The sequence below is a fragment of the Nothobranchius furzeri genome, chromosome 4, assembly GCF_043380555.1.
Source record: "Nothobranchius furzeri strain GRZ-AD chromosome 4, NfurGRZ-RIMD1, whole genome shotgun sequence".
Taxonomy (NCBI): domain Eukaryota; kingdom Metazoa; phylum Chordata; class Actinopteri; order Cyprinodontiformes; family Nothobranchiidae; genus Nothobranchius; species Nothobranchius furzeri.
In genome coordinates this window covers 48,275,217-48,299,055 of record NC_091744.1, presented here as the reverse complement: position 1 = coordinate 48,299,055, position 23,839 = coordinate 48,275,217, and the positions used below count along the sequence as shown (strand labels likewise).

At 45.6% G+C, this 23,839-nt stretch overlaps 1 protein-coding gene across 6 annotated transcripts in view; it reads left to right on the top strand.

The window, feature by feature from the left end:
* The window catches only part of kif21a (kinesin family member 21A), a 124,115-nt gene that overhangs the window by 96,566 nt on the left and 3,710 nt on the right, over positions 1 to 23,839 (top strand). For 4 of the 6 annotated variants that reach the window (XM_070550217.1, XM_070550215.1, XM_070550218.1 and 1 more), the window contains 13 exons: positions 4,046 to 4,147; positions 4,244 to 4,409; positions 4,819 to 4,839; positions 9,833 to 9,890; positions 10,125 to 10,179; positions 10,258 to 10,451; positions 13,890 to 14,009; positions 19,477 to 19,613; positions 20,040 to 20,214; positions 20,828 to 20,992; positions 22,696 to 22,810; positions 22,916 to 23,086; positions 23,252 to 23,451. In XM_070550217.1, the coding sequence (XP_070406318.1) occupies positions 4,046 to 4,147; positions 4,244 to 4,409; positions 4,819 to 4,839; positions 9,833 to 9,890; positions 10,125 to 10,179; positions 10,258 to 10,451; positions 13,890 to 14,009; positions 19,477 to 19,613; positions 20,040 to 20,214; positions 20,828 to 20,992; positions 22,696 to 22,810; positions 22,916 to 23,086; positions 23,252 to 23,451 (1,679 nt within the window). The remainder of the gene's footprint in view (positions 1 to 4,045; positions 4,148 to 4,243; positions 4,410 to 4,818; positions 4,840 to 9,832; positions 9,891 to 10,124; positions 10,180 to 10,257; positions 10,452 to 13,889; positions 14,010 to 19,476; positions 19,614 to 20,039; positions 20,215 to 20,827; positions 20,993 to 22,695; positions 22,811 to 22,915; positions 23,087 to 23,251; positions 23,452 to 23,839) is intronic. The other 2 variants (XM_070550216.1, XM_070550219.1) reach the window with 2 other exon arrangements.

Sequence of the window (23,839 nt, the reverse complement as noted above, 5' to 3'; positions counted from 1 at the left end):
TGATCACCCTATATTAAACAAACTGTCCACCCGGGCTTTTGCGCTGCACAGAGACGCTTCGCTGCCTATGACTTTGAACGTCAGTTGAGAGTCAGTCTCATGCAGACTGACCAATGAAGAGAGGGCCTCAAGTTAAGACCCTCTCCTCATTGGTCAGTCCACACAAGGTGGGTCAAAGGTTACCCTGAGCGGGTTACGTGATGCCAGGCATTCAAGTATTGAGTATATTTACTGCATATTACAGTAAAATATTCTGTATGTGACCATATTATAGTGATTCTTGGGTAGTGATGATGGGGCCCTTGAACATTGTTGCCCAGGGTACAACGAAGTGTTAATCTGGCCCTGTGGTTAGAGTGTCATCACATCATGGCAGGGTTAAATCTTCGTCAGCTCACCTGCACATGCTCCCTGCAGCTGCAGGCATAATCACTGCTGTAGGAAAAAGAAAACATCCGTGTTTTAATTAACTGATTCGTTAATCACTACTAATCAGTCCCTTGGACGTTAATGCAAATCACTCGGATCCTGACCTGGAGCTGAACACGCATCACAACAGTTTTACATGTCAGAACACAAGAAGAAGCTCTACCCAGGGTTCTAGTGACTCCCGCATCTTGGGTCACGTGGTTTATGGTACTGATGCAAGATGTTGGAAAATACAGTGGGGCAAAAAAGTATTTAGTCAGCCACCGATTGTGCAAGTTATCCCACTTAAAATGATGACAGAGGTCAGTAATTTACATCATAGGTACACTTCAACTGTGAGAGACAGAATGTGAAAAAAATCCATGAATTCACGTGGCTGGATTTTTAAAGAATCTATTTGTAAATCAGGGTGGAAAATAAGTATTTGGTCACTTCAAACAAGGAAAATCTCTGGCTCTCACAGACCTGTAACGTCTTCTTTCAGAAGCTTTTCTGTCCTCCACTCGTTACCTGTATTAATGGCACCAGTTTGAACTCATTATCTGTATAAAAGACACCTGTCCACAGCCTCAAACAGTCAGACTCCAAACTCCACCATGGCCAAGACCAAAGAGCTTTCAAAGGGCACCAGGAAAAGAATTGTAGACCTGCACCAGACTGGGAAGAGTGAATCTACAATAGGCAAGCAGCTTGGTGTGAAAAAATCAACTGTAGGAGCAATTATCAGAAAATGGAAGACATACAAGACCACTGATAATCTCCCTCGATCTGGGGCTCCACGCAAGATCTCATCCCGTGGGGTCAAAATGATCATGAGAACGGTGAGCAAGAATCCCAGAACCACACGGGGGGACCTGGTGAATGACCTGTAGAGAGCTGGGACCACAGTAACAAAGGTCACCATCAGTAACACCTTACAACGGCAGGGAATCAAATCCTGCAGTGCCAGACGTGTTCCGCTGCTGAAGCCAGTGCATGTCCAGGCCCGTCTGAAGTTTGCCAGAGAGCACATGGATGATACAGCAGAGGATTGGGAGAATGTCATGTGGTCAGATGAAACCAAAGTAGAACTTTTAGGTACAAACTCAACTCGTCGTGTTTGGAGGAAGAAGAATACTGAGTTGCATCCCAAGAACACCATACCTACTGTGAAGCATGGGGGTGGGAGCATCATGCTTTGGGGCTGTTTTTCTGCTAAGGGGACAGGACGACTGATCTTTGTTGAGGACAGAATGAATGGGGCCATGTATCGTGAGATTCTGAGCCAAAACCTCCTTCCATCAGTGAGAGCTTTGAAGATGAAACGTGGCTGGGTCTTCCAACACGACAATGATCCCAAACACACCGCCCGGGCAACAAAGGAGTGGCTCCGTAAGAAGCATTTGAAAGTCCTGGAGTGGCCTAGCCAGTCTCCAGACCTCAACCCCTTAGAAAATCTGTGGAGGGTTTTGAAAGTCCGTGTTGCTCGGCGACAGCCCCAAAACATCACTGCTCTCGAGAAGATCTGCATGGAGGAATGGGCCAAAATACCAGCTACTGTGTGTGCAAACCTAGTAAAGACCTATAGTAATCGTTTGACCTCTGTTATTGCCAACAAAGGTTATGTTACAAAGTATTGAGTTGAATTTTTGTTATTGACCAAATACTTATTTTCCACCCTGATTTACAAATAAATTCTTTAAAAATCCTGCCATGTGATTTCATGGATTTTTTTCCACATTCTGTCTCTCACAGTTGAAGTGTACCTATGATGTAAATTACTGACCTCTGTCATCATGTTAAGTGGGAGAACTTGCACAATCGGTGGCTGACTAAATACTTTTTTGCCCCACTGTATATGTTTGGCCGGATGGCTGAATGGAAGGACAGAAAGATACGTAGACAGATGGATTGATGGATATAGATGGATACTGTATTAATCCCTTGTGGTGGTGTGGTGTATGAATACGTAAAACGGATTAAGAGAACATCAGAAAAAGGTGAAAAAAAATTTATTGACTGTTCTTGTGTGAAAAGCTTCATTAGCAGCATTTCAGAACTCCAACTGGTTCAGGGAGTCTATGTTTTGGCTCCTTAATGGTCATCACTAGATGCCGACTCACTGTAGCAACAACCAAACATTTCATGTGAAAGATTTTCCCCCCAAAATCACAATTTGCCACTTAATCATAAAATAAAAATTTTGAGTTATTTGTTTGAAATAAATTGAGAAGGGGTAAAATATGCATTAGCATGTCAGAGCTGTGCATAGATGAGCTGTCTCTGATTCCAGGCCCTAGAGCCAGCACCTCACCGCAAACAGCATCTACGATGGAGTCTACTCCGTTAAAACTCTCCTCACCTTCATGAGTCAGGAGGGCAAGTGAGGCAGCTTTGGCACACACACGTGCTAACCAAATGAAGGAAATATAGTCAAACTGATTAAGATGCGGCACGAGTGTCAATTACACCGATTCTGTGTGATTTCAGTGGAACATCTGACACCAGCACCTTTTTGGTTTGGTCTTTACTCGGCCAAATGTTTGTACTTATTTTCTGGGGCGCCCGGAGGATTTCCTCCTGTAGCCGGTGGGTTACCAGCTCAAACCCAGGCCTCACCCCTCTCACTCAGTGTGTCCTTGACACAGTTCTCCACTCCTTCATCTCCTCACGCTTAGACTACTGTAACTCTCTTTTCACGTGTCTGAGCAGAACCCCCCTGAACCGTCTACAGGTGGTTCAGAACGCCTGTGCTCAGCTTCTGACCAAGTCCTCCAAACACACCCACATCACCCCGCTTCTCCTCCAGCTTCACTGGCTGTCAGTCAACTTCAGGGTTCATTTCAAGATTCTGGTTCTGTCTATAGGGCCTTACATGGACAAGCACCATCTTACATTGGTGATCTTCTCAGTCCCTACACCCCCAGCAGGTCCCTGAGGTCCAGTGACCAAAGCCTACTGGTTGTGCAGCACCAGGCTAAAGGTCAAAGGTGACAGATCATATGCTGCTGTGGCCCCCAGACTCTGGAACTCTCTCCCCCTGAGCCTGAGATCAGTGGACTCAGTGGTCTCCTTTAAAAAGCAACTGAAGACTCACTTGTTCAAGCTGGCTTTTGTATGACCTTCTTCACCACTCTCTCTTTATTCTGCTCTCCCCACCTATTCCACCTTCCTCAGGATCCACTGATTTCCCTCTTTCCTGTTCACTCTCTCTCTTTCTTTACATTTTTTATCACAATTGTCTATTTTTGCTCATTTTAAATATATTTTAAAAAATTTTCTAAAAGCTTTTTTATATTTTTACATTTTCTGTTTTTGTGAAGTGCTTTGTGATTTTTTATCTTGAGAGGCGCTATAGAAATGATACTTTCTTCTTGTGTGTGTGTGTGTGTGTGTGTGTGTGTGTGTGTGTGTGTGTGTGTGTGTGTGTGTGTGTGTGTGTGTGTGTGTGTGTGTGTGTGTGTGTGTGTGTGTGTGTGTGAATGACTGGGTGCAGTGTAAAGCACTTTGGAGTCCTTGGACTTAATGAAGTGCTGTACAAGTAAAGGTCCTTTACCGTTTCTTTACTAAGAAAATAATCATCTGATTGGACAACGATGTCCAACTCTGTTATGAAATGTTTGGTTCTGTTTTTCAGGAGGAGGGCGACACGGTGGACGTCTCTGCTCTCATTGGTTCTTGTAGTTTGGCCGAGTCTCGTTTTCTGCTGGATCATTTCATGTCGATGGCGATTAGCAAGGTGCCGGTCCTGCACGAGTTCATGGTCACTCACAGACTAAGGTGTTTTAGGAGGGTAGGTAAGGAAATCAGTTCATTTGTTGTCCAACCTCCTCAGGGTCTGCAGGCGGCTCAGCGGGAGTCTCAGGTGAAGGTGATGGAGGGCAGGCTGAAGCAGACTGAGATCACCAGCGCTACGCAGAACCAGCTGCTGTTTCACATGCTGAAGGAGAAGGCTGAGTTCAACCCGGAGCTGGACGCCCTGCTGGGGAATGCTCTGCAAGGTAAGGACCACTCTAGTGTGGTGGGTGTAGGTGGTGGCGGGTCAGGGAGCTGAAACACAGACCAAAGTCCAGACTGGACCCACCCACTCATGCTGCAAGGAGGATGTGTTTGGCTCCTTTGGACTGATCCCCCTTTCTTCTAAAGAGGAAGACTCGGTTTGTGGTTGGCTGCCTGACCTGATCAGACGCTGCTGCCTGTTGCCTTCTGCTGAACAGAAACTGGTTCCATCATCTCTGCAGCTCATTATCGGACTAAAAAACCACTCTACTGTGGTTGGACATGAGGCTGAACTGTTCACTGCTCAGTAGGATTCATGTTTAGATGTGTTCGTTTCCAGGTTTGGGGCCTGTTTTTGATTTGTGATGTGCTTTTTTTCTGGTTCCCCATCTTTTCTTTTTGTTTTCACAGAGCTAGGTAACCTCCCTGCTGGTAAGTGCAACCACACCAGACTTGTTCTGAATGCATGGGCCCTTCTCTTTTTACACTTTAGGACTAACTCAACGTAACTGAAGCAGATGCATGAGGTGCAGTGCAATCAGGCTTCCCTCCATCTGTCAGCTGATCTCTTCCTCTCCTCTGATGTGGATAGGGTTGGGTGATGCGTTGTTTTTAATCGCCCACATGATGATGGCTGGAACATTTGTGCAGGTTTTGTTTTATTTCCTCGGTTGATTTCATATAATGGAACCATTTATGAGCAAAGGTTGTTGCAAAAACAGAGTTGCTAATTGAAAACTACTTGGTTTTAAAGCAATAACTATTGAATAATTTTGATGAGAAGTTGATCAGTGCGATCAGCTTGAAGCCGATATAAGTTGACCACATGGGGGGGTGGGGTGTAGTTTGACTATAAACACAGTTTTGCCGGATTTTCCTTTTACTTCTGACACTACTACTGGTCTTTACTTGTTTTATGGTCTGGTCCTTATTAGCATCTGACTTTGAGTGAAGTTAGATTCGAGCCAGAATGTTGAGTAGAAACATGTGAAGTAAGTAATTCTGGTTCGGTTGGGTTTCTGGGATCAGATATCTATCTGAAGGCAGGTCGTCTGAAGTACGCCAGACTGGAAACTACAAAGTAAAATTCTATTTTAAAGGGACTCTTAAAAAGTTTGAAGTTTTTACGCTCGTGATCGCCACTCAGGCCTAACGCGTAACTGCAGCTTCAATAGGAGGCTCGTGCACGAGGCACGCATGCTGTACATGCACACTCCTTAACGAAAATAACAGCTGAGACAGTCCCGTGTGTGTGTGTGTGTGTGTGTGTGTGTGTGTGTGTGTGTGTGTGTGTGTGTGTGTGTGTGTGTGTGTGTGTGTGTGTGTGTGTGTGTGTGTGGCCCGGAGGACAGAGGAAAGGAGAACACGCAGCTAATTAATTAAATAATTTGGTTCTGTACCTTTCTCTTCAGCACAGCCGACAAAGGTTTATGATGGGTCAGTCCTCCTGCATGCTCAGATCATTCCCTTCCCTTGCTTGAAAAATTGTTCCAAAATGAAAGTTGAACCATCGTCGTCGTCGTCGTCGTTGTCTTCCTCCGCTTATCCGGGTCCGGGTCGCGGGGGCAGCATCCCAACTAGGGAGCTCCAGGCCGTCCTCTCCCCGGCCTTGTCCACCAGCTCCTCCGGCAGGACCCCAAGGCGTTCCCGGACCAGATTGGAGATGTAACCTCTCCAACGTGTCCTGGGTCGACCCGGGTGCCTTCTGCCGGCAGGACATGCCCGAAACACCTCCCCGGGGAGGCGTCCAGGAGGCATCCTGACCAGATGCCCAAACCACCTCAACTGGCTCCTTTCGATCCGGAGGAGCAGCGGTTCTACTCCGAGTCCCTCCCGAATGTCCGAGCTCCTCACCCTATCTCTAAGGCTGAGCCCGGCCACCCTACGGAGGAAACTCATTTGGGCCGCTTGTATCCGCGATCTCGTTCTTTCGGTCATTACCCAAAGCTCATGACCATAGGTGAGGATTGGGACGTAGATCGACCGGTAAATCGAGAGCCTGGCTTTCTGGCTCAGCTCCCTCTTCCCCACGACAGCGTCCGCATCACTGCAGACGCCGACCCAATCCGCCTGTCGATCTCCCGATCCCTCCTACCCTCACTCGTTAACAAGACCCCGAGATACTTAAACTCCTCCACTTGAGGTAGGACCTCTCCCCCGACCCGGAGGTGGCAAGCCACCCTTTTCCGGTCGAGAACCATGGTCTCAGATTTGGAGGTGCTGATCCTCATCCCAGCCGCTTCACATTCGGCCGCGAACCTACCCAGCAAGAGCTGAAGGTCAGAGCTGGATGAAGCTAGGAGGACCACATCATCCGCAAAAAGTAGAGACGAGATTCTCCTGCCACCAAACTCGGCACACTCCACACCACGGCTGCGTCTAGAAATTCTGTCCATAAAAGTGATGAACAGAACCGGTGACAAAGGGCAGCCCTGGCGGAGTCCAACCCTCACTGGGAACAGGTCCGACTTACTACCGGCTATGCGGACCAAACTCACGCTCCTCTGGTAAAGGGACTGAATGGCCCTTAACAGAAAGCCACCCACCTCATACTCCTGGAGCGTCCCCCACAGGGTGCCCCTGGGGACACGGTCATAAGCCTTCTCCAAATCCACAAAGCACATGTGGATTGGTTGGGCAAACTCCCATGCCCCCTCCATCACCCTTGCAAGGGTATAGAGCTGGTCCACAATTCCACGGCCAGGACGAAAACCACATTGCTCCTCCTCTATCTGAGATTCAACTATCGATCGGACCCTCCTCTCCAGTGCCTTGGAGTAGACCTTTCCAGGGAGGCTGAGGAGTGTGATCCCCCATAGTTGGAACACACCCTCAGGTCACCCTTCTTAAAGATGGGGACCACCACCCCGATCTGCCACTCCCTAGGAACTGCCCCCGATGACCACGCAATGTTGTAGAGACGTGTCAACCATGACAGCCCTACAACATCCATAGCCTTGAGATACCCAGGACGAACCTCATCCGCCCCCGGGGCTCCGCCGCTGTGTAGTTGTTTGACTACCTCAGCAACTTCTGCCCCCGAGATCGGACAGTCCATCCCCAGGCCTCCCAGCTCTGGTTCCTCCTCGGAATGCGCATTGGTGGGATTGAGGAGCTCCTCAAAGTATTCCTTCCACCGTCCGACTATAGCCTCAGTTGACGTCAGCAGCTCCCCATCCCCACTGTAAACAGTGTGAGCGAGTTGCTGCCTTCCTCTCCTGAGGCGCCGGACAGTTTGCCAGAACCTCTTTGGAGCCGATCGATAGTCTTTCTCCATGGCCTCACCAAACTCCTCCCACGCCCGAGATTTTGCCTCGGCAACTGCCACTGCTGCACCCCGCTTGGCTATCCGGTACCTGTCTGCTGCCTCCGGAGACCCACTGACCAGCCACGCCCTGTAGGCCTCCTTCTTCAGCTTGACGGCTCCCCGAACCTCTGGTGTCCACCAGCGGGTACGGGGGTTGCCACCACGACTGGCACCGGCCACCTTACGACCACAGCTAGCAACAGCCGCCTCGACAATCGCAGAGTGGAACAAGGCCCACTCGGACTCAATGTCCCCCACTGCTCTCGGGATGTGGTCAAAGCTCTGCTGGAGGTGGGAGTTGAAGACCGTCTTGACAGGTTCTTCTGCCAGGCGTTCCCAGCAGACCCTCACTATGCGTTTGGGTCTGCCAGGTCTACGCGGCATGTTCCCTTGCCATCTGATCCAACTCACCACCAGTTGAACCCACATCTTTTTTATCTGTGAATTCAATGCCGTTCGGCGAGTCTGAAATATAAATTTGGGCATCTTACTGTAAAAAAATATACCATTAATGTAAAAAATAAAATCTAAATAAACTATGTTCACACCTGGAGTCTAACCCAGGTCTTCTGCATGGGAGTCAGACATCTCACTAGGTGAGCTAAAGCGCCAGTGATATTCAGTCTATCTGTAACATTTATATCCTTGATGATAGCTGAAACAACGTTCAAAGAACGGTTCGGAGGTCGATGCCTGAGCGTGAACGCGCATGAAGCAGCCTGCTCGACCCGAGCAGCTCTCTTTTTCTGTGATTTTACAGAAAAACAGGCAATCACAGTAAAAAAGCGAGGGCTCATTCTACAGGACCAGGGCCTTGCAGGAGAATGTATGAAGAAGAAATTTATTATTTCTATACATGTTTAAGGATGGAAGAATCTGAACATGATCAGAAGATAACTGATGTAAATCTTCAGCACTTCTTTTTATAGAAATGAGATTTGTAATAAGCGGCAACTCGATGGATCATTAAAGCATCGTATCCATCTTTATTTTGTGTTTTACATCATTTAGTCTGATTTATTGTTGACATAAAGTCCAGGGCCCTCATTCATCACTCCTCTGTAGGGACTGCCCTACCGTCCATCCTATGTTTGAAGTCCAGTGTTCGTACGAGCGGCTGAGTTTATGAAACATGCGGTGGCCACTCGTACACACGTTCCTCTTGCAGGGAGTAAGTAAAGCTGTTTTAAGGACAGATCAGCTGTAATGTGTGTGTTTATTTTGAAAGTGTTGATTTTACAGTTATTTTAGCTTTTTGTCTGTTATCAGCAAGCCTTTCGTAACGACTGGTGAAGCCATTTTGTTTATTTGTGATGTCTTTTATTCTTGAACCTGGTCTTCTTTACAAGTTGAGCGATCTAAGGTTAAATGGAGAGCTTCAACAATGCGAGCTAGTTTACAGATTAAAACTTTACCAGAGTGCCACTAAAAAGTTCCTCTGCTGTGAATAAAAGCAGTTTATGTTCCTGTGTGTCCCTGCGATGGAGACATGTCCAGAATGTCCCCGCCGTTTGCCCAGTGGCTGCTGGACAGGCGCCAGTTGGCTGTGACCCAGTACAGGAGCAGTGGGTTATCGACGTTGTGGGAGAAAACCAGAAAACTCACCCCTGAAAACCTTTTTTCTGATTTGGACCAGTCGCCCAGCCCTATATTCAGACACACTCTTCCTCCCAGCTCACACGGGCTTCAGCCTCCGTGCTTTAGCGCCAGCTAACCCAAACCCTTCCAAAGACCCAGACAGCATGGACGCTTTAACTCTGTTGGATCCCTCAGGTCAGCTGACTCCAGAAGCAAATTAATGATTCCTCACACACAACCTTGTATCACCTTCCTCCCCCACCTCTCTGAGTAACCCTCTCTGACCTCTGACCTTCTTCCAGTCATGTGACCATGTTTAACCCAGTGAGAACCAGGTTTGCCAGTAAACCAGCATGACGCTGCTCTGACAAGGATCTCATCTGCTTCTCTTCTTCATATCGCATCCATTTTGAGCAACAAAGTGTTGAATTGAGAAGAAGTGGAGTAATTTAGTGTTTAGTGAAATTAGAACGGGTGCTATCACTGTTGAATGGTGGGTGTTGCTCGGCTCTGCTGATCTGCTTTTATCTCATGTGACAGAGAACGGGGACGACAGCAGCAGTGACGAGTCTGCTCAGAGCCCGTCGGCTGAAGGAGCGTAAGTTTGTGTGAAGCTCCATCTCGTTGTGAGGGAAGCTGTAGGTTTTGTGTTGCTTTATGTTGATGTCGTAGATGTTTTCATGATGTGACGTGCTGCTGTCTGCTTAATGGACTTTTCGTGTTCCACCTGTTCAGGTTGGATCTTATGATAGGTGATAGGTTGGACTGTAGGACTCGTTGCATGTACAGTGGACCTTAAGTGCGTTCCTTGATGCATGTTCTCCCTTTGCAGCACATTGGCAACAGACCTCATGAAAATTTGTGGGGAGACCAAAACAAAGAATAAGGTATGTAAGAGATTCAAATATAATAATAATAATATCAAGCATTACCTTTCTAATGTTTGCTTCTCCTGTGGTGGACAGGCTCGCCGGAGGACCACCACTCAGATGGAACTTCTGTACGCCAACAGCGACTCTGCCCGTGACGCAGCCGCTGACTTCTCTGGTCCCGTGCTGCCGCTGGCCGAGACACCAGATGGTGGGGGGGACATGGACTTTTCATCAGTCAGGGACTACGCGGCTCTCTCCCCTGGCTTTTCCTCTAAAGCAGGCAGCATGTAAGTCCATGCCCTGCTGCCGTCTCCGAACAGCCGACCTGCTTCTCTCCTGCAGGCAGAAAGTTGCAGTTTGAGTCATATTTGTTTTGCGCTGCGTACAAACATCTCCACAGACCGCAGCACTTCTTGGTGTAAAAAGCATGAAGACAAAGACTAACTTTAGTGTGGCTTCTTTAATTTCCCCTTTAAGACCTGACTTATCTCTCACAACAAGAAGATGTTGGTTCTGGTTTACACCGGTTGTGGGTGGCTCTGTAAATGACCTCAGTTTGGAGAAGTCAAGACTAGTTAACCAAGTTACTGAAGGGATTGAAGAGCTAATGGCTAGTACAAGTGAGACAAAATAAAGTGGATTTCAGAATATAATTACAGTTTTATACACCTTATTGCACACTCACACCACCTGGCCCCAAGAAAGGTTGTTACCAAAATAAGATGCCCCATGTTCCCTGAAGCACTTTTACTGTTTGAACCTGATGAATCCTGGTGTTAACATCTAGGAATATGCCTGCGTCATCAGGATGATGGAATAACCTGGTAATTCAGTGTATTCAGTTAGTTAGCTGGCCTTGTTCTTTGATGACCGACTGCACCAACCCCAGGTCAAAAACTGTCCCCCACAGGTCACCCGTAGTTATTTCACACTCCGACTTCAGGTAATTACAACTCATTCTTCATGATTTGCAGAGGTTAGGATCCAAATACAATGACAAGTCACAACCCGGGAGGGAGTAGATAAAAAACACAAAAGGTCTCTAGTTCAAGCACCGTTACTGGAGCAAAACGGAGACAACAAGAGGAGCCGACTGGGTGCAGAAACTGAACTGGAATTAAATAGACATGCCTAACTGGTGAGATGGTTGCTAATGGCAAAGAGACGACAGGTGTGATTAAATGACTGGCAACACAAAAACACAAGAGGAAGAGAACTGAAACTGAACAGATAAAACAATAAGACACAGTTTCTACAGATGATATTAGAACTGATATTAACTAAACGGGGGGGAAGCTAAATAAGGACAAAGTGATTATTAGGCACAAAAGTGAAACACGAGGCTATAGGGAAACCAAACAGAACACAATGAAATGAAAACACATACAACTGAAGTAAAAAGGCTGGGGGAACAACTAAACCATGAACTAAAGAACACACATTAACCTAATATAAAAATATTATATGAAGCGAAGAAGAAACAATGAAGGACTGGAGCAGAGGAGTGGCTAGAGACTTGAAGAAGCCTGTTAATAACATGCTGATTAAAATGTGTGTGGTGAAGCAGGGAAACGACTAAAACATGCTGGCAGCCCGCACAAATTCCAACCAAGCACTATGTTTACAAATGAGCGTCTGGTTGGAAAACCTCTACAAAACAATGGTTGCATTGGCTTTACATGTAACATTGTGTTTTGTGCTGTCCTTGTACAATAAAACCAAACTAAAACCCCAGCTGCACAACACGTGTCTGGTCAGGATAGGATGGCTTTATTTGTCATTGAACCAGCGTCCCGGTACAGTGGAATGTAATTTCAGTACAACCGCACATGAAGCACTTAGCCAGGGACGCACGTTTACTGTTGTCATGCAGCCTTTTATAGGGCATCAGACATTAGAGCACACATTCAGACAGTTGCAACATAATCAAACGTGAGGTGGGTGGGAGGAGTAGGAATACCCATGCATCTGAGGGAGACCAGCAGCTACCCATCAGCCTGGCTTTCAACCTCCACTGCCCAGGGATTGGAAGGACCGTTTCAGGGATGCACAAGCGCGTAGAAAAACTGGGAGTGTGTGCGTGTCTGTTATGTGAGTGCGTGCATGGATGTGTTCATCAGTTTTAGTCAGTCCATGAACTTTCTCTCAGTTCAGTTGCAATGTCCGTCATCTCAGATGTAACAATACGACCTTTTGCCAGCTGAACCACGGAGTCCACAGTCCCGTGTGAGGAAGAAGGTAGGGAGGGGTTGAGCATCCGTCTACATAAACATCCCAGGATGTTTTAATGAAGGACCTTCCAAGGCCAATATGTGGGGGCCAAATTCAGATAACAATTGTTTTTGTTCGGTTAGAGCAAGTTGTGTCTGGCTCAATTTCTTAGTGATCAGTAATTTACAAACAGCCGAATATAGGGGCAGTTTTCACCATGCCGAGCTGTAAGTTTCTCCAATTTCTGATCCTTTTCTGAAGCCAAAGCCAGTTTGTTGATCAAAATGAATCTGAGTGCTCACAGCTCGACACGCCCTTCGTAGAAGCCAGGATTGCCAATTGCTCCCAACCGCTTCTGAATCTTGCAATTCACCAGGAACCTACTCGCTACAAATAGCATAAACCAGGTTATCATGATTCCAATTTTATAAACACACCCTTACTGGAAACATAATCCTTCACTTGTTCCAGGAATCCATCATGTATCCTACCAAGTGTGTTCTATCAGGGCCTACCCACCCTGCCCAGAGGACAGAGTTGGGTTGCAGGAAATTCATCTCAAACATAAAAGCACATGTTCAGACAGCTACAACATAATCAAACATGTATGGTGGGAGGGAGGGTGTGGGGATCCCTATGCAGATGAGGGAGTCCACAACTATATCACCACAGGCCTTCAACCTCCGCTGTCCAGAAATAGGAAGAGCATTTCAGGGGAGGAGGAGAGTGTTGAATCGTGGGAGGGTGTGTTCGTGCATGCATGTTGCATCAGTTACAAGTGAGTCTGTGACTTTTCTCCCAATTCAGTCACAATGTCTCAGGTCTAATAAATCTAATACAAGTTCCTGGCAAACTGATCCAAGATTCACATGCCCATGTGAGGAATGGGGAAGGGAGAGATGGAGCATTCATCTCCAGGGGAATATAAGAATCTTCTGCCTTCAAGGCCAAGATCGGGGAGCCAAATTCATATAACAGCAATTGTTTTGGAACAGGCCAGAGATTAATGTTTCCTCTGCCCTCTGTCCTTTTGCGTTCTCAAAGTAGCGTCCAAACAGACAAATCTGAGGGTTTCAGTTTCAATTCTGTAAAGGATTAATTTTACATCTTTAGCCATGAGACATAAGATTCCATAGTGAATATGAAATCAATCTTATGGATCTTTGGATACTTTTAACCAGAAGGTTGGAACTTTTTATTGCAGGGATTATGTAACCACCTCATATTAACTCGGAGACAAAAGAAAGAGTCACGTTTTAAAAGTTTAAAGATTTATTACTAAACAAATTAAAACTCGACTAACTTTAAACACTAAATGTATGGTGTAACCATTGAAGGTCCACATGAATAACTACCTCAGTGTTGAACCAGGTAAATGTGTTTGTGTGTACTTCATGCTTATTAGTTTACTGTGTTAATTTCACATCCATCTGTTGCTTTTTAATTGTTTTTATTTATTTATTTTTATTGTCTTTGTGCCATTTGTGGATAATTTGATCAAACTGAACGCTCAGATCTGGCTCCAGACCAGCTTTGGAGAGGCGAGTTCTGGAGCCGTCACCGCTCTCTCGCAGAAAGACGTATGACAAGGCTCAAGCAGCGGCCGACAGGGAAAAGGTCAAGGATATTAAACAGTAAGAGCTTGGTGCCAGCATTGTGGCTGCAAAGCTGAAATGAAGGAATCTCTGACTTTACTAATCTCCTCTCGATTTCCTGCTTTGGAGAAGCATGTGGCGTCACCTGAATCCCTGCATCTTGTTTGATGGGCTTTTTTCTGCCGAGCTTCATTCTGAGTTTAAATCCACATGTTTCCTCCTTAACTTTGATATTATGGTTCTACTTTGGGTCATAATAGTGGTGACTGCAGATTTCCTCATTTTCTTGTTGTTTTGACTCAAATTTGTCAATAACTTCTCTGGTCTGTTTTTTTCTTCTCATAAATGTCATGTTGATCAGTAAACTCATCTGAGTGAGTTTAGTATTGGGGAATGGGAGGAAACAGCTGCCATACACTGTGTGAACCAGGGTTTATTGTTAAATATGTTTATTTACATGAGATAACCCTGTAGAGATGAAACCATTACTTAGTCTCTTCGCCTTAAATGGAACCAGTTTAGCTGCTGTTGATTTGTTTATGTTTTGGCCACTAAATTATCAGGACAAACCCTTCGGGCCACAGCGTGACATTTACGCTCTCACCAGCCTTGGGCCAACTCTGACATTTTTTATGATGAGTCTCCGTGTTTTTCATCACATATTGTGTGTGTGTGTTTAGTTTCACCAAGGTTTATGGTTTTATTAGGGTAAAACTGCCATTTTAAGCTGTAGTTTGACGATAATAGGGTTCCTCACGTACCCAGGACACATTCTTCTCAGTAGGACCTAACAAAGGCATCTGGACACTTCTCACACGTTTTAACAGATTAATAATAAAAGGGCAGAGTACCAGACTTTTAAACTGTTGTAAGTTCTTTGTTACTGCAAACTAGTTTATAAAATATTTTTATCTCCTTGAAGGATGTTGGTTCTTTCTTTGTTGTCCTCCTTCTCAGAAGAGATGACTGACGGCATCAGACTGAGCTGGGATGTAAATACTCGAAAGATAATACCTCAAACATCCATTGTTTACGGTTGTTTCTCTCCTAGGCAACCGGGGCGTGACCAAGACATCAAGGCAAGGTTCCTTGATATTGAGAAACTCGGTTTTTGTGGTTAACAGTTAAATAATTTTTTCTCGGACAGTCCTACTGTGAGACCACAGCTATTTTTTCTTTTGTTGATCTGGATCACGGACAGCTCGGCTCTGACGTGGGAATATGAAGTTAAACCTGACACGGACAAGCTATGTTCTGTTGTGTGGGTATTTTTGTGTGAGTTCTGCTCTCATAGTGGCTCGGAGGTTATGGGTGCTCATCTAATAGCATTGATCCCAACTTTTAAATAAAGCTCTGCTTTTAAACACCTGTTAATAGCCTGCAGTGCATTTTGTAATTAAATGTCAAACTAATACTTAAATGTAAATAAATAAAAATAATTGTCCCCAGCAGTCATCAAGCCACACCCACATTTACGTCTATCGTCCCAGTTTTAAAAACAAACTATCGCCCTTGCTCACAAGGCATTCATGTACACTAGAGTCCATAGCAAATGTACTGAAACAATGAGTGTATGAAGGCTTTAAAGGGTTGGTGCTTTTTCTGTTTTAACTGATAAAGTGAAACATCTTCAAGAAAAAAAAAAGTCCAGATGCTTTTGTTTGACCCTACCTGAATTTTTGCTACAGGAATAAAGTAAAGCTGACTGAAACAAGACCACTAAATCCCAAAGGTCTGTTTGTCTTTTAAATAACAAGTGAAACACAACAGTTGTAGGGAGTGCTTTTTGCTGTTGGGTCGTCCTGACAGTGGGTCCCGTGTGACGTGACTGTGGCGTCTCTGCTCTGTCCTCCCACAGTGGAAGCAGCTCAGCACACCACACTTTAATGATGCTGCAGCTTAATTAGCAGCACTTCCTTCTCAGCCCAGCCATGGTACTTCCTGTCACACCTACCACATGTCCCAGGACCCCTATACATGTTTAGCTGTATGACAGGAGATCTGGGGCGTGCAACAAAGGTCCTGTAGGAAAAGTCTGAGTTAAATAGATGTGATGTCAGCATGCCACAAATGTAGGAAAAAAACAAGAAAATTATGCTATTAAGGAGCACACGGGCAAAGGTTTCTGTCAGCTTGTCATGGTGGTTTGCTGGTTGATTCCCCCCAGTGACTCAACGCACTTTTTGAATAGCAAAAAGAAAAATCAGTTTGATGCAGATTTAAACGTGTGCAGGGACATCGAGGGACCACAAAGATCATGTAGTAAATAAAACTTTTTTGACCTTAACCAAGTGGTGAGTTTACGGTTTTGTTTCTTTAGTCTTTACATGTTGAGGATCCACTTTGTTCTGCACATTGTGTTAGAGCAAGCGGGACCCTACAGGACAGAGAACACGAGGATAAGATGGGCTGAATGTGTCAAAGACGAGTTGTAGACTTATGTTTGTTTATGTTTATTTATTTAGCAGACACTTTTATCCAAAGTGACTTACAATTTATAACCTATAGGGCATGTTGTGATCTGTGGGGGAAACCGGAGCACCCGGAGGAAACCCACGCATGCATGGGGAGAACACGCAACTCCACGCAGAAAGGCTGCAGCAGAGTTTCGAACCTGCAACCTTCGTGCTGCGAGGCAACAGTGCTAACAACTGCACCACCATGTTTTAGTTGTTGCAGCAGAAATCCAGACCTCCACCAGGCAGCATCTGCCTTCTAGATGTTTAAGTCAGGAGCTCATCTGTGTGAGGAGTTACTGCGTAGCCTCTTCCATTGTCAGACAGATGGGTGTTATTTTAGTTAGTTCAGGTAAACCATTAACGCAGGGGCGCAGATAGGATTTTCAAACTGGGGGGACATACTTCTAATGTACCCTCCCTCAAACACATGCACGTACACACACACATACTCCCACACATACACACACACACACACACACACATACACAAACTATTGCAAGCGCCTTAACTACAACTCAGTCAGTTTGTGTAATTTCATCCAACGGTTTACGTAAAAACTAACACTTTTATATACGTGTTTGAAGCCATTCTGCAACAAAGCTCTGCCTGATCAACACTATAAATGATAAATGACCGCACTTGTATAGCACCTCTCAGAGTAAGGACTCCAGAGTGTTTTACACTACAGTGTATCATTCATCCATTCACACACACATTCACACACTGATGGTGATAAGCTACAATGTAGCCACAGCTGCCCTGGGGTGCACTGACAGAGGCGCCCCACTATTTAAATCAGTCATTTGTTATTCTCCCAGTCCATTACTAACCAAAACCTCATGCTTTATGCAAAACATTAAATGATTTTCAGCGTACCAATCTTTACAGAAAACATTAAAGCCCTAAAAAACTGCACATGAAATATATTTAAAAAACAACATTCACTTATCACAGAGCAGTGGTTCCCAAACTTTTCAGCCTGACCAACAGATGTTCCTTCGTATTTTACCTTATTTATAAATTTTCATTATATTTGGAAAGTTTTAATTTATATATAAATAAATAAATCTCTTTTAAAAATGTATATTTTACTTTTTCTTGATTATGTGGCACACTTGACTTCCATACATAACGCATCGGCATCTGCCTCTTTTTACTACATTGTCGCTACGTCTGTCACGTTAGCGGTGTTAACCATAGTTTCTACATCCATCACGTCCCAGAGAAGGTTAAACCAATATCAAACCCAACGTTTGGGGCTTGTAAACTCCACACACCTCTCGTGCAGCACCAGCTGTCTGATGCTGCAGCAGCATCGATCTTCCCGGCTGGATGAGTGAATTTCTTCATCAGAGTCAATATTCTGCTTCATAATCAGAGTCAGTCATGACCAGAAAAAGTGATCAGTCAACTAAGACCAGACCTGCCGGCAATTATACGTTTGATCTAATATTTGCGCTCTTCATGCTGCACATATCTCCTCCTCTCCCCGACTGGGGGCCTCTCGGCGGGAGGCATTATTCAAGCTCTAAAAACTCCCAAACTTTGCTCAGCCTGAAGGTTCCACATCTCCACTATCTTCTGGTGTAAAGTAGTAACTTCATGAGGGATCATTTTTGTAGATGAGACTTGTTATAACGAGTAAGTCCCAACACTGACAACAACGTACTGAAACTAGAACCAACATGCATAAACAGACAGATCGGTCCCGCCTACTTACATTGTTGGTCTCTTTAAATACGCAGCAATCGTTGCCTACCCCCAACAGGGGAAAACTCTGATATACAAAAACACCTCAATATATGCATAAACTTAGACAGGTTACAACATAATCCACGAACCGTGGGTGGGAGGGGCTGGACCCCATTCACTTCTGCAGCATGCTCTCAGCCTCTGCTGGCCCAGATGTGGAGGAGGACAGAGGAGTGCACGGAGTTAATGAAAGTTTCATGACCGATCTTCCAGATCTCCCACAAGTGCACCGCAGTTCCAACAAGGACTGTGGAAGGGAGGGTTCAGAGCATCTGTCAACAGTCATTCTAGCGAGTTTGAAGTGTTCAGTCTCTAAGGCTAAGAGGAAGCCAGATTCAGGTCTAGTTGATTGTTTTGGAACAGGCCAGATACATTTTTCTCCCTGACTTCAGTTTTTGCTGGTGTCAAGGACTTCTAAATAGCTGAATAAGGGAGTTTAATTTCCACCATACCATGCAGCGACTTTCTTCATGCTGGAGTCCAATCTGCAGGCAAATTCGGGAATTGCAGACAGATTGCTGCTTGGAGCGTTTGGCTTGTAATTCATCTCGACCAAAATGTCTGAGTCTGAATGTTCAAAGAATGGCAGGTACCTTCTCTGGGCCCAGGAAAACTTTCAATTCCCCCATCAGCGCCATAGCTCTCAGAAATAGCAGACAACCGCCCACTCTCGACAGCAGGAACCCGATAATCATAAATCAAAAAAGTCACATGTCATCCGTGTCTTCCACAGAGAGCAAGGAAAGCCACATTATATTCCACTTCTTCCAGGCTCAGTCCAGATGTGAGGGAGCCCCCTTCTCTGTTTTATCGGTTGCATTCATAGACCAGCTCACCAGGTCCATGGTTTTAAAAGTTGAAGTTTTTAGAAAGAATTAGAGGAGTGCTCTGGTGGACAGAGACGGGACAATGGGCCTTGTAGTGTCTGCACTCTCCAAGAGCAGAAGAAGAAAGACAAAGGACCTCATGATTCCAGGCTCGACCCTTTCTCAGCCAGTTGTCCTGTCGTGATGAAGTACCTTCTAAGGAGCCTAAACTATTTGTAGTGATCACCTTTCCTTTACATTTTAGGTGCTTTAATCTGTTAAAAAATAAGCATCAGCAAAACGGAGAAAACTGTTCTCAACACTCATGATTTTCATTTAGACTTTCATCTTTCTTATTGATCAGTTATTTCTGGCTTGAACGGCTGCTTTTTTGTGCATGTTAGAGTGGGTTTGGGGTTTGTCTATTCTGCTCTCAGACAATGAACCAGTCCATACTCTCATGTGTAAAATGTGTGTGTTTTGTTCCAGGGGTGTGATCAACCCTGTTCCATCCACTAAGAGCAGCCGGTCTGCAGCGTTGCAGTGTGTCCACATGGCTGAAGGACACAGTAAAGCGGTTTTATGTGTCGACTGCACCGATGACCTTTTGTTCACCGGATCCAAAGGTGAACGATCCCAATCCTTGCTCCCCGCCCTCATCACTCGCCTCCTGAATCCAACTCCCACTCCTCTAATTAGCAGTCTTTGCATGTCTGCTTGCTGTTCTATAACAGCAAATAAAACCTGACAGGGATTAATAAAGATTGTCATTTTCATAGTGTGGATAAATGAGGTCATGGAATAAAGTGACATTGTGAATAGAGGGAAATTCTCAAGCTTGACGGAGCTTCTCAGCTTAGTAATGGAGGCTACATGTTGTTATTGGAGGGCTCCATTGTTCCCACCATTGCTTGTCTATAACTGATGCTGTTTTCCTCCAGACGCTTCTCATAGTGTCAGTGCTTTATGCTTTGCTGTGTGATCACTCACCCGTTACAGTTTTCTGTTGTAAATTACAATAACCGCACTGACAGACCTGTGTCCTCCTGCAGACCGGACCTGTAAGGTGTGGAACCTGGTAACAGGTCAAGAGATAATGTCCCTGGCCGGCCACCCCAACAACGTGGTGTCTGTCCGTTACAGCTCCAGTTTAGTCTTCACCGTCTCCACCTCCTATATCAAAGTCTGGGACATCAGGGACTCGGCCAAGTGCATCAGAATACTAACGTGAGCCGGGACTGGGTTTGAGCTTTTTTAAAGTAACCCTTAATTAGTTTCCTGCTACCCCCTACTAGTTGGAAGTGGAATTACAACTATTATAAACCACCCAGCCTCAGCTTGCTGTAGCTAGTGCTAACAAAGAACTAATGCTAACATGAGCCAAATAAAACTAAATAAGACACAATGTCAAAAGATCCACACTTGTTGGACCAGAAAGTCAATCCTAGCAACAAAGCCAGGTCACCATCAGTCTGTGATTTCATAGCCTCCCTCCATCCCCTTCCAGGTTCTGCCATAATGTCATCGAAAAGTAAAGCTCTTCATCTTCTTTTGCTTTTTATTGACATTTGTAAAAATGAAAACGCTAACCTTTATATTAGCTACAAGCACAGTAAACAGCTGTTGGCATAAAGCAGGTATATACCTCCAACTAGTGGTCCTAAAGGAACCACAAAACCGTTAGATTTGGATGGATGTCCAATGTGAAGTTGCACAGGTTTTTGGCTCAAGAACCACTAAAACCAGTTCAAAAGCAGTAGCTTAAAGTGTGAATTGTCTTTGGTGTTGGTTTGGTGGCACTTTAAGTATTGTAACAAATGTTTTATTCATGTGTCTCTAGGTCTTCTGGACAAGTTAACGTTGGGGACATCTGCGGGCCCAACACCAGTCGGACGGTCACCATCCCTGCAGGAGAGAACCAGATCAATCAGATTGCTCTCAACTCATACGGCACAGTTCTGTATGCAGCTGCGGGCAACTCGGTCCGAGTGTGGGATCTCAGAAGGTAACCAGAACCGATTTAACTCTGGAACATATGATGCTGGACTGGAGCGGATGGTCCTCAAAGTCAGCATGACTGAGTTTGTGTCTGCTTCACTCATCAACACGTTGAGTTAGACACATTCTTAAAGACCAATCAGAGCCGGGCCGGGGGCGGAGCAAATGACCGGGCCCTTTAAACCCATAAAGGTCATGATAGCATAATTTTAGCTGTGGCGCCTTGTGTTTGGAAACTGGGCCTTCAGTGCCAGTTTACTGACCTCATCTGACTGGCCAACTGTGAAATCTAGAGAACCTCACAACGGCCGTGTTGGCGTTCCCCCCACCCCGCCTGTCGGAGATCCCCTCAGCTGCAGGAACGTCCAGCATCCCACCCAGTGCTTCAAGAGGACCAGTACGGCCATTTCTAATTTTGAGTTATTCTGGTTATTTATCAGTCAACCTACATAATCCAAAAGTATGAAGCAGCTGGGATGAGAATCAGTTCCTCTAAATATGAGACCATGGTCTTGATTCAGAAAAGGGTAGAATGCCTTCTCCAGGTCAGGGATGAGGTCCTGCCCCAAGTGGAGGAGGTTAAGTATCTCGGGGTCTTGTTCATGAGTGATGGAAAACTGGAGCCTGAGATCGATAGGCGGATTGGTGCTGCATCTGCAGTGATGCGGGCGTTGTACTGATCTGCCGTGGTGAAGAGAGAGCTGAGTTAGAAGGCGAAGCTCTCCATTTACCGGTCGATCTACATTCCTACCCTCACCTATGGTCACGAGCTTTGGGTAGTAACTGAAAGAACGAGATCGCGGATACAAGGGGCCGAAATGAGTTTTCTCCGCAGAGTGGCTGGGCTCTCCGGGAGGGGCTCGGAGTAGATCTGCTGCTCCTCCACATCGAGAGGAGCCAGTTGAGGTGGTTCGGGCATCTGTTCAGGATGCCTCCTGGATGCCTCCCTGGTGAGGGTTTCCAGGCATGTCCAACCGGGAGGAGACCTAAAGGTAGACCCAGGACACGGTGGAGGGACTACGTCTCTCACCTGGCCAGGGAACGCCTTGGGATTCCCCCGGAGGAGCTGGCCCAAGTGGCTGGGGAGAGGGAAGTCTGGGCCTCTCAACTTAGGCTGTTGCCCCGCGACCCGACTCCGGATGAATGGAAGAGAATGGATGGATGAACTCATAAACACTAGAGAACACTGGAAATGTATTGAATAAATGAGTAAACCACAGCTTTATGTAATAGATGCAAATGGACTGCTTCTCTTTCGTTTCCACAGAGCACGTACCACTTTTCTTAGTTAGGATTTTCATTTTTATTAATGAGTTTCTAACTTGGACTCTTGTTTTCCAATCAATTCTTCGTCTCATCATTCTGTCAGTCACATTTCCTCCCCAGTTCTCTCGTCCTTTAATCTCACGTCTGGTCTCTGTTCTGCACTGTGAAGGATTTAATTCAGAGTGAAAACTTGACAGGAATTCCATTCCCAGCATCTATCAGTTTCTGTCAGCTAGTGGCTGCTGCTTTTGATAAATTACCTTTTTATTTATCTTAGAAAAAAACACTCTGGATGAGGAAAATACCCTCTCTAAGTCATTTAGTGTGAAGTTTGAAGTTTGTTTAAAAATAAGATATCTTGTGAATATCCTGCAACTTGGTAAAGTTCATCATCATCTCTGTACTCAGGTCACATTTAGACACCATGGCTGTGATTTTTCTCAGGTTTGCGTCTACTGGTAAACTCACTGGTCATCAGGGACCAGTTATGTGTCTGACTGTGGATCGCTCTGGAAACCAGGACCTGGTGATCACTGGCTCCAAGGACCACTACATTAAGGTGTGTGTTGCATGTCTCCTGGTCTTTGGTGAACAGACGGTTTTGTTTAATTTTCACACACTCAGGTTGAATATTGCTTGTTTAGCAGCTGTTTTGTTGTTGCAGCTGTTTGATGTTTCTGAAGGCTCTTTGGGGAATGTCAGCCCTGCTCACAACTTTGAGCCACCTCACTACGACGGCATCGAGTCCCTGGTGGTCTATAAGGACATGTTCTTCAGTGGCTCTCGAGACAACGGAATCAAGATTTGGGACTTGGACCGCAAAGATCTTCTGCAGGTACTGAACGTGAAATCCAGATGTTTAATTCCTTTACAATCTAACAGCATCCATGCCTTTTTAAATATTAGATGGGCAGATAATAGACCTGAATCAGAATGGTTTTATGCCTTATTAAAGCAGTTCTTCTTTGGGTTTTATTTGGTGTTATTTTCTTCTCATTAGCAAGTCCCAAATGCTCACCGTGACTGGGTTTGTGCCCTGGGTATCGTCCCCGGCTCCCTGGCCCTGATCAGTGGATGCAGAGGGGGGGTGCTTAAGCTTTGGCACACCGACACACTGGGGCCTCTGGGGGAGCTCAAGGGCCACGAGAGCCCCATTAATAGCATCACTGCTAACAGCAGCCACCTGTTCACAGCCTCAGAGTGAGTCAGACACACACACGCACCCACACATACTTGTATTTTTATGCTTGTGTGGACCTCCATTGATTCCCATTCATTTTAGTGACTCCACTATGCCTAAACCATACCCTAACCCAGGGTTTCCCCCAGAATACTTGCTGTCCACTACTTGTTCCACTACCGTCCGTTGTCCATGACAGCGGAGGAAGGGGGAGAAGCGCTGGGTGAAACCCTGCTATCCCTAACCTTAACCAGTGGGGTTCTTTTCCTAACCCTAGCCTAAACTAACCTAAACTAAAAGTTCATTCACATCATACCTCTAAAACCAAGTTTTAGGGTGCTTAGCATCGGACCAGAAAAATGTCTCCACAATGTGGAGATGTCCACACAGTACGGGTTAACTTTGTCC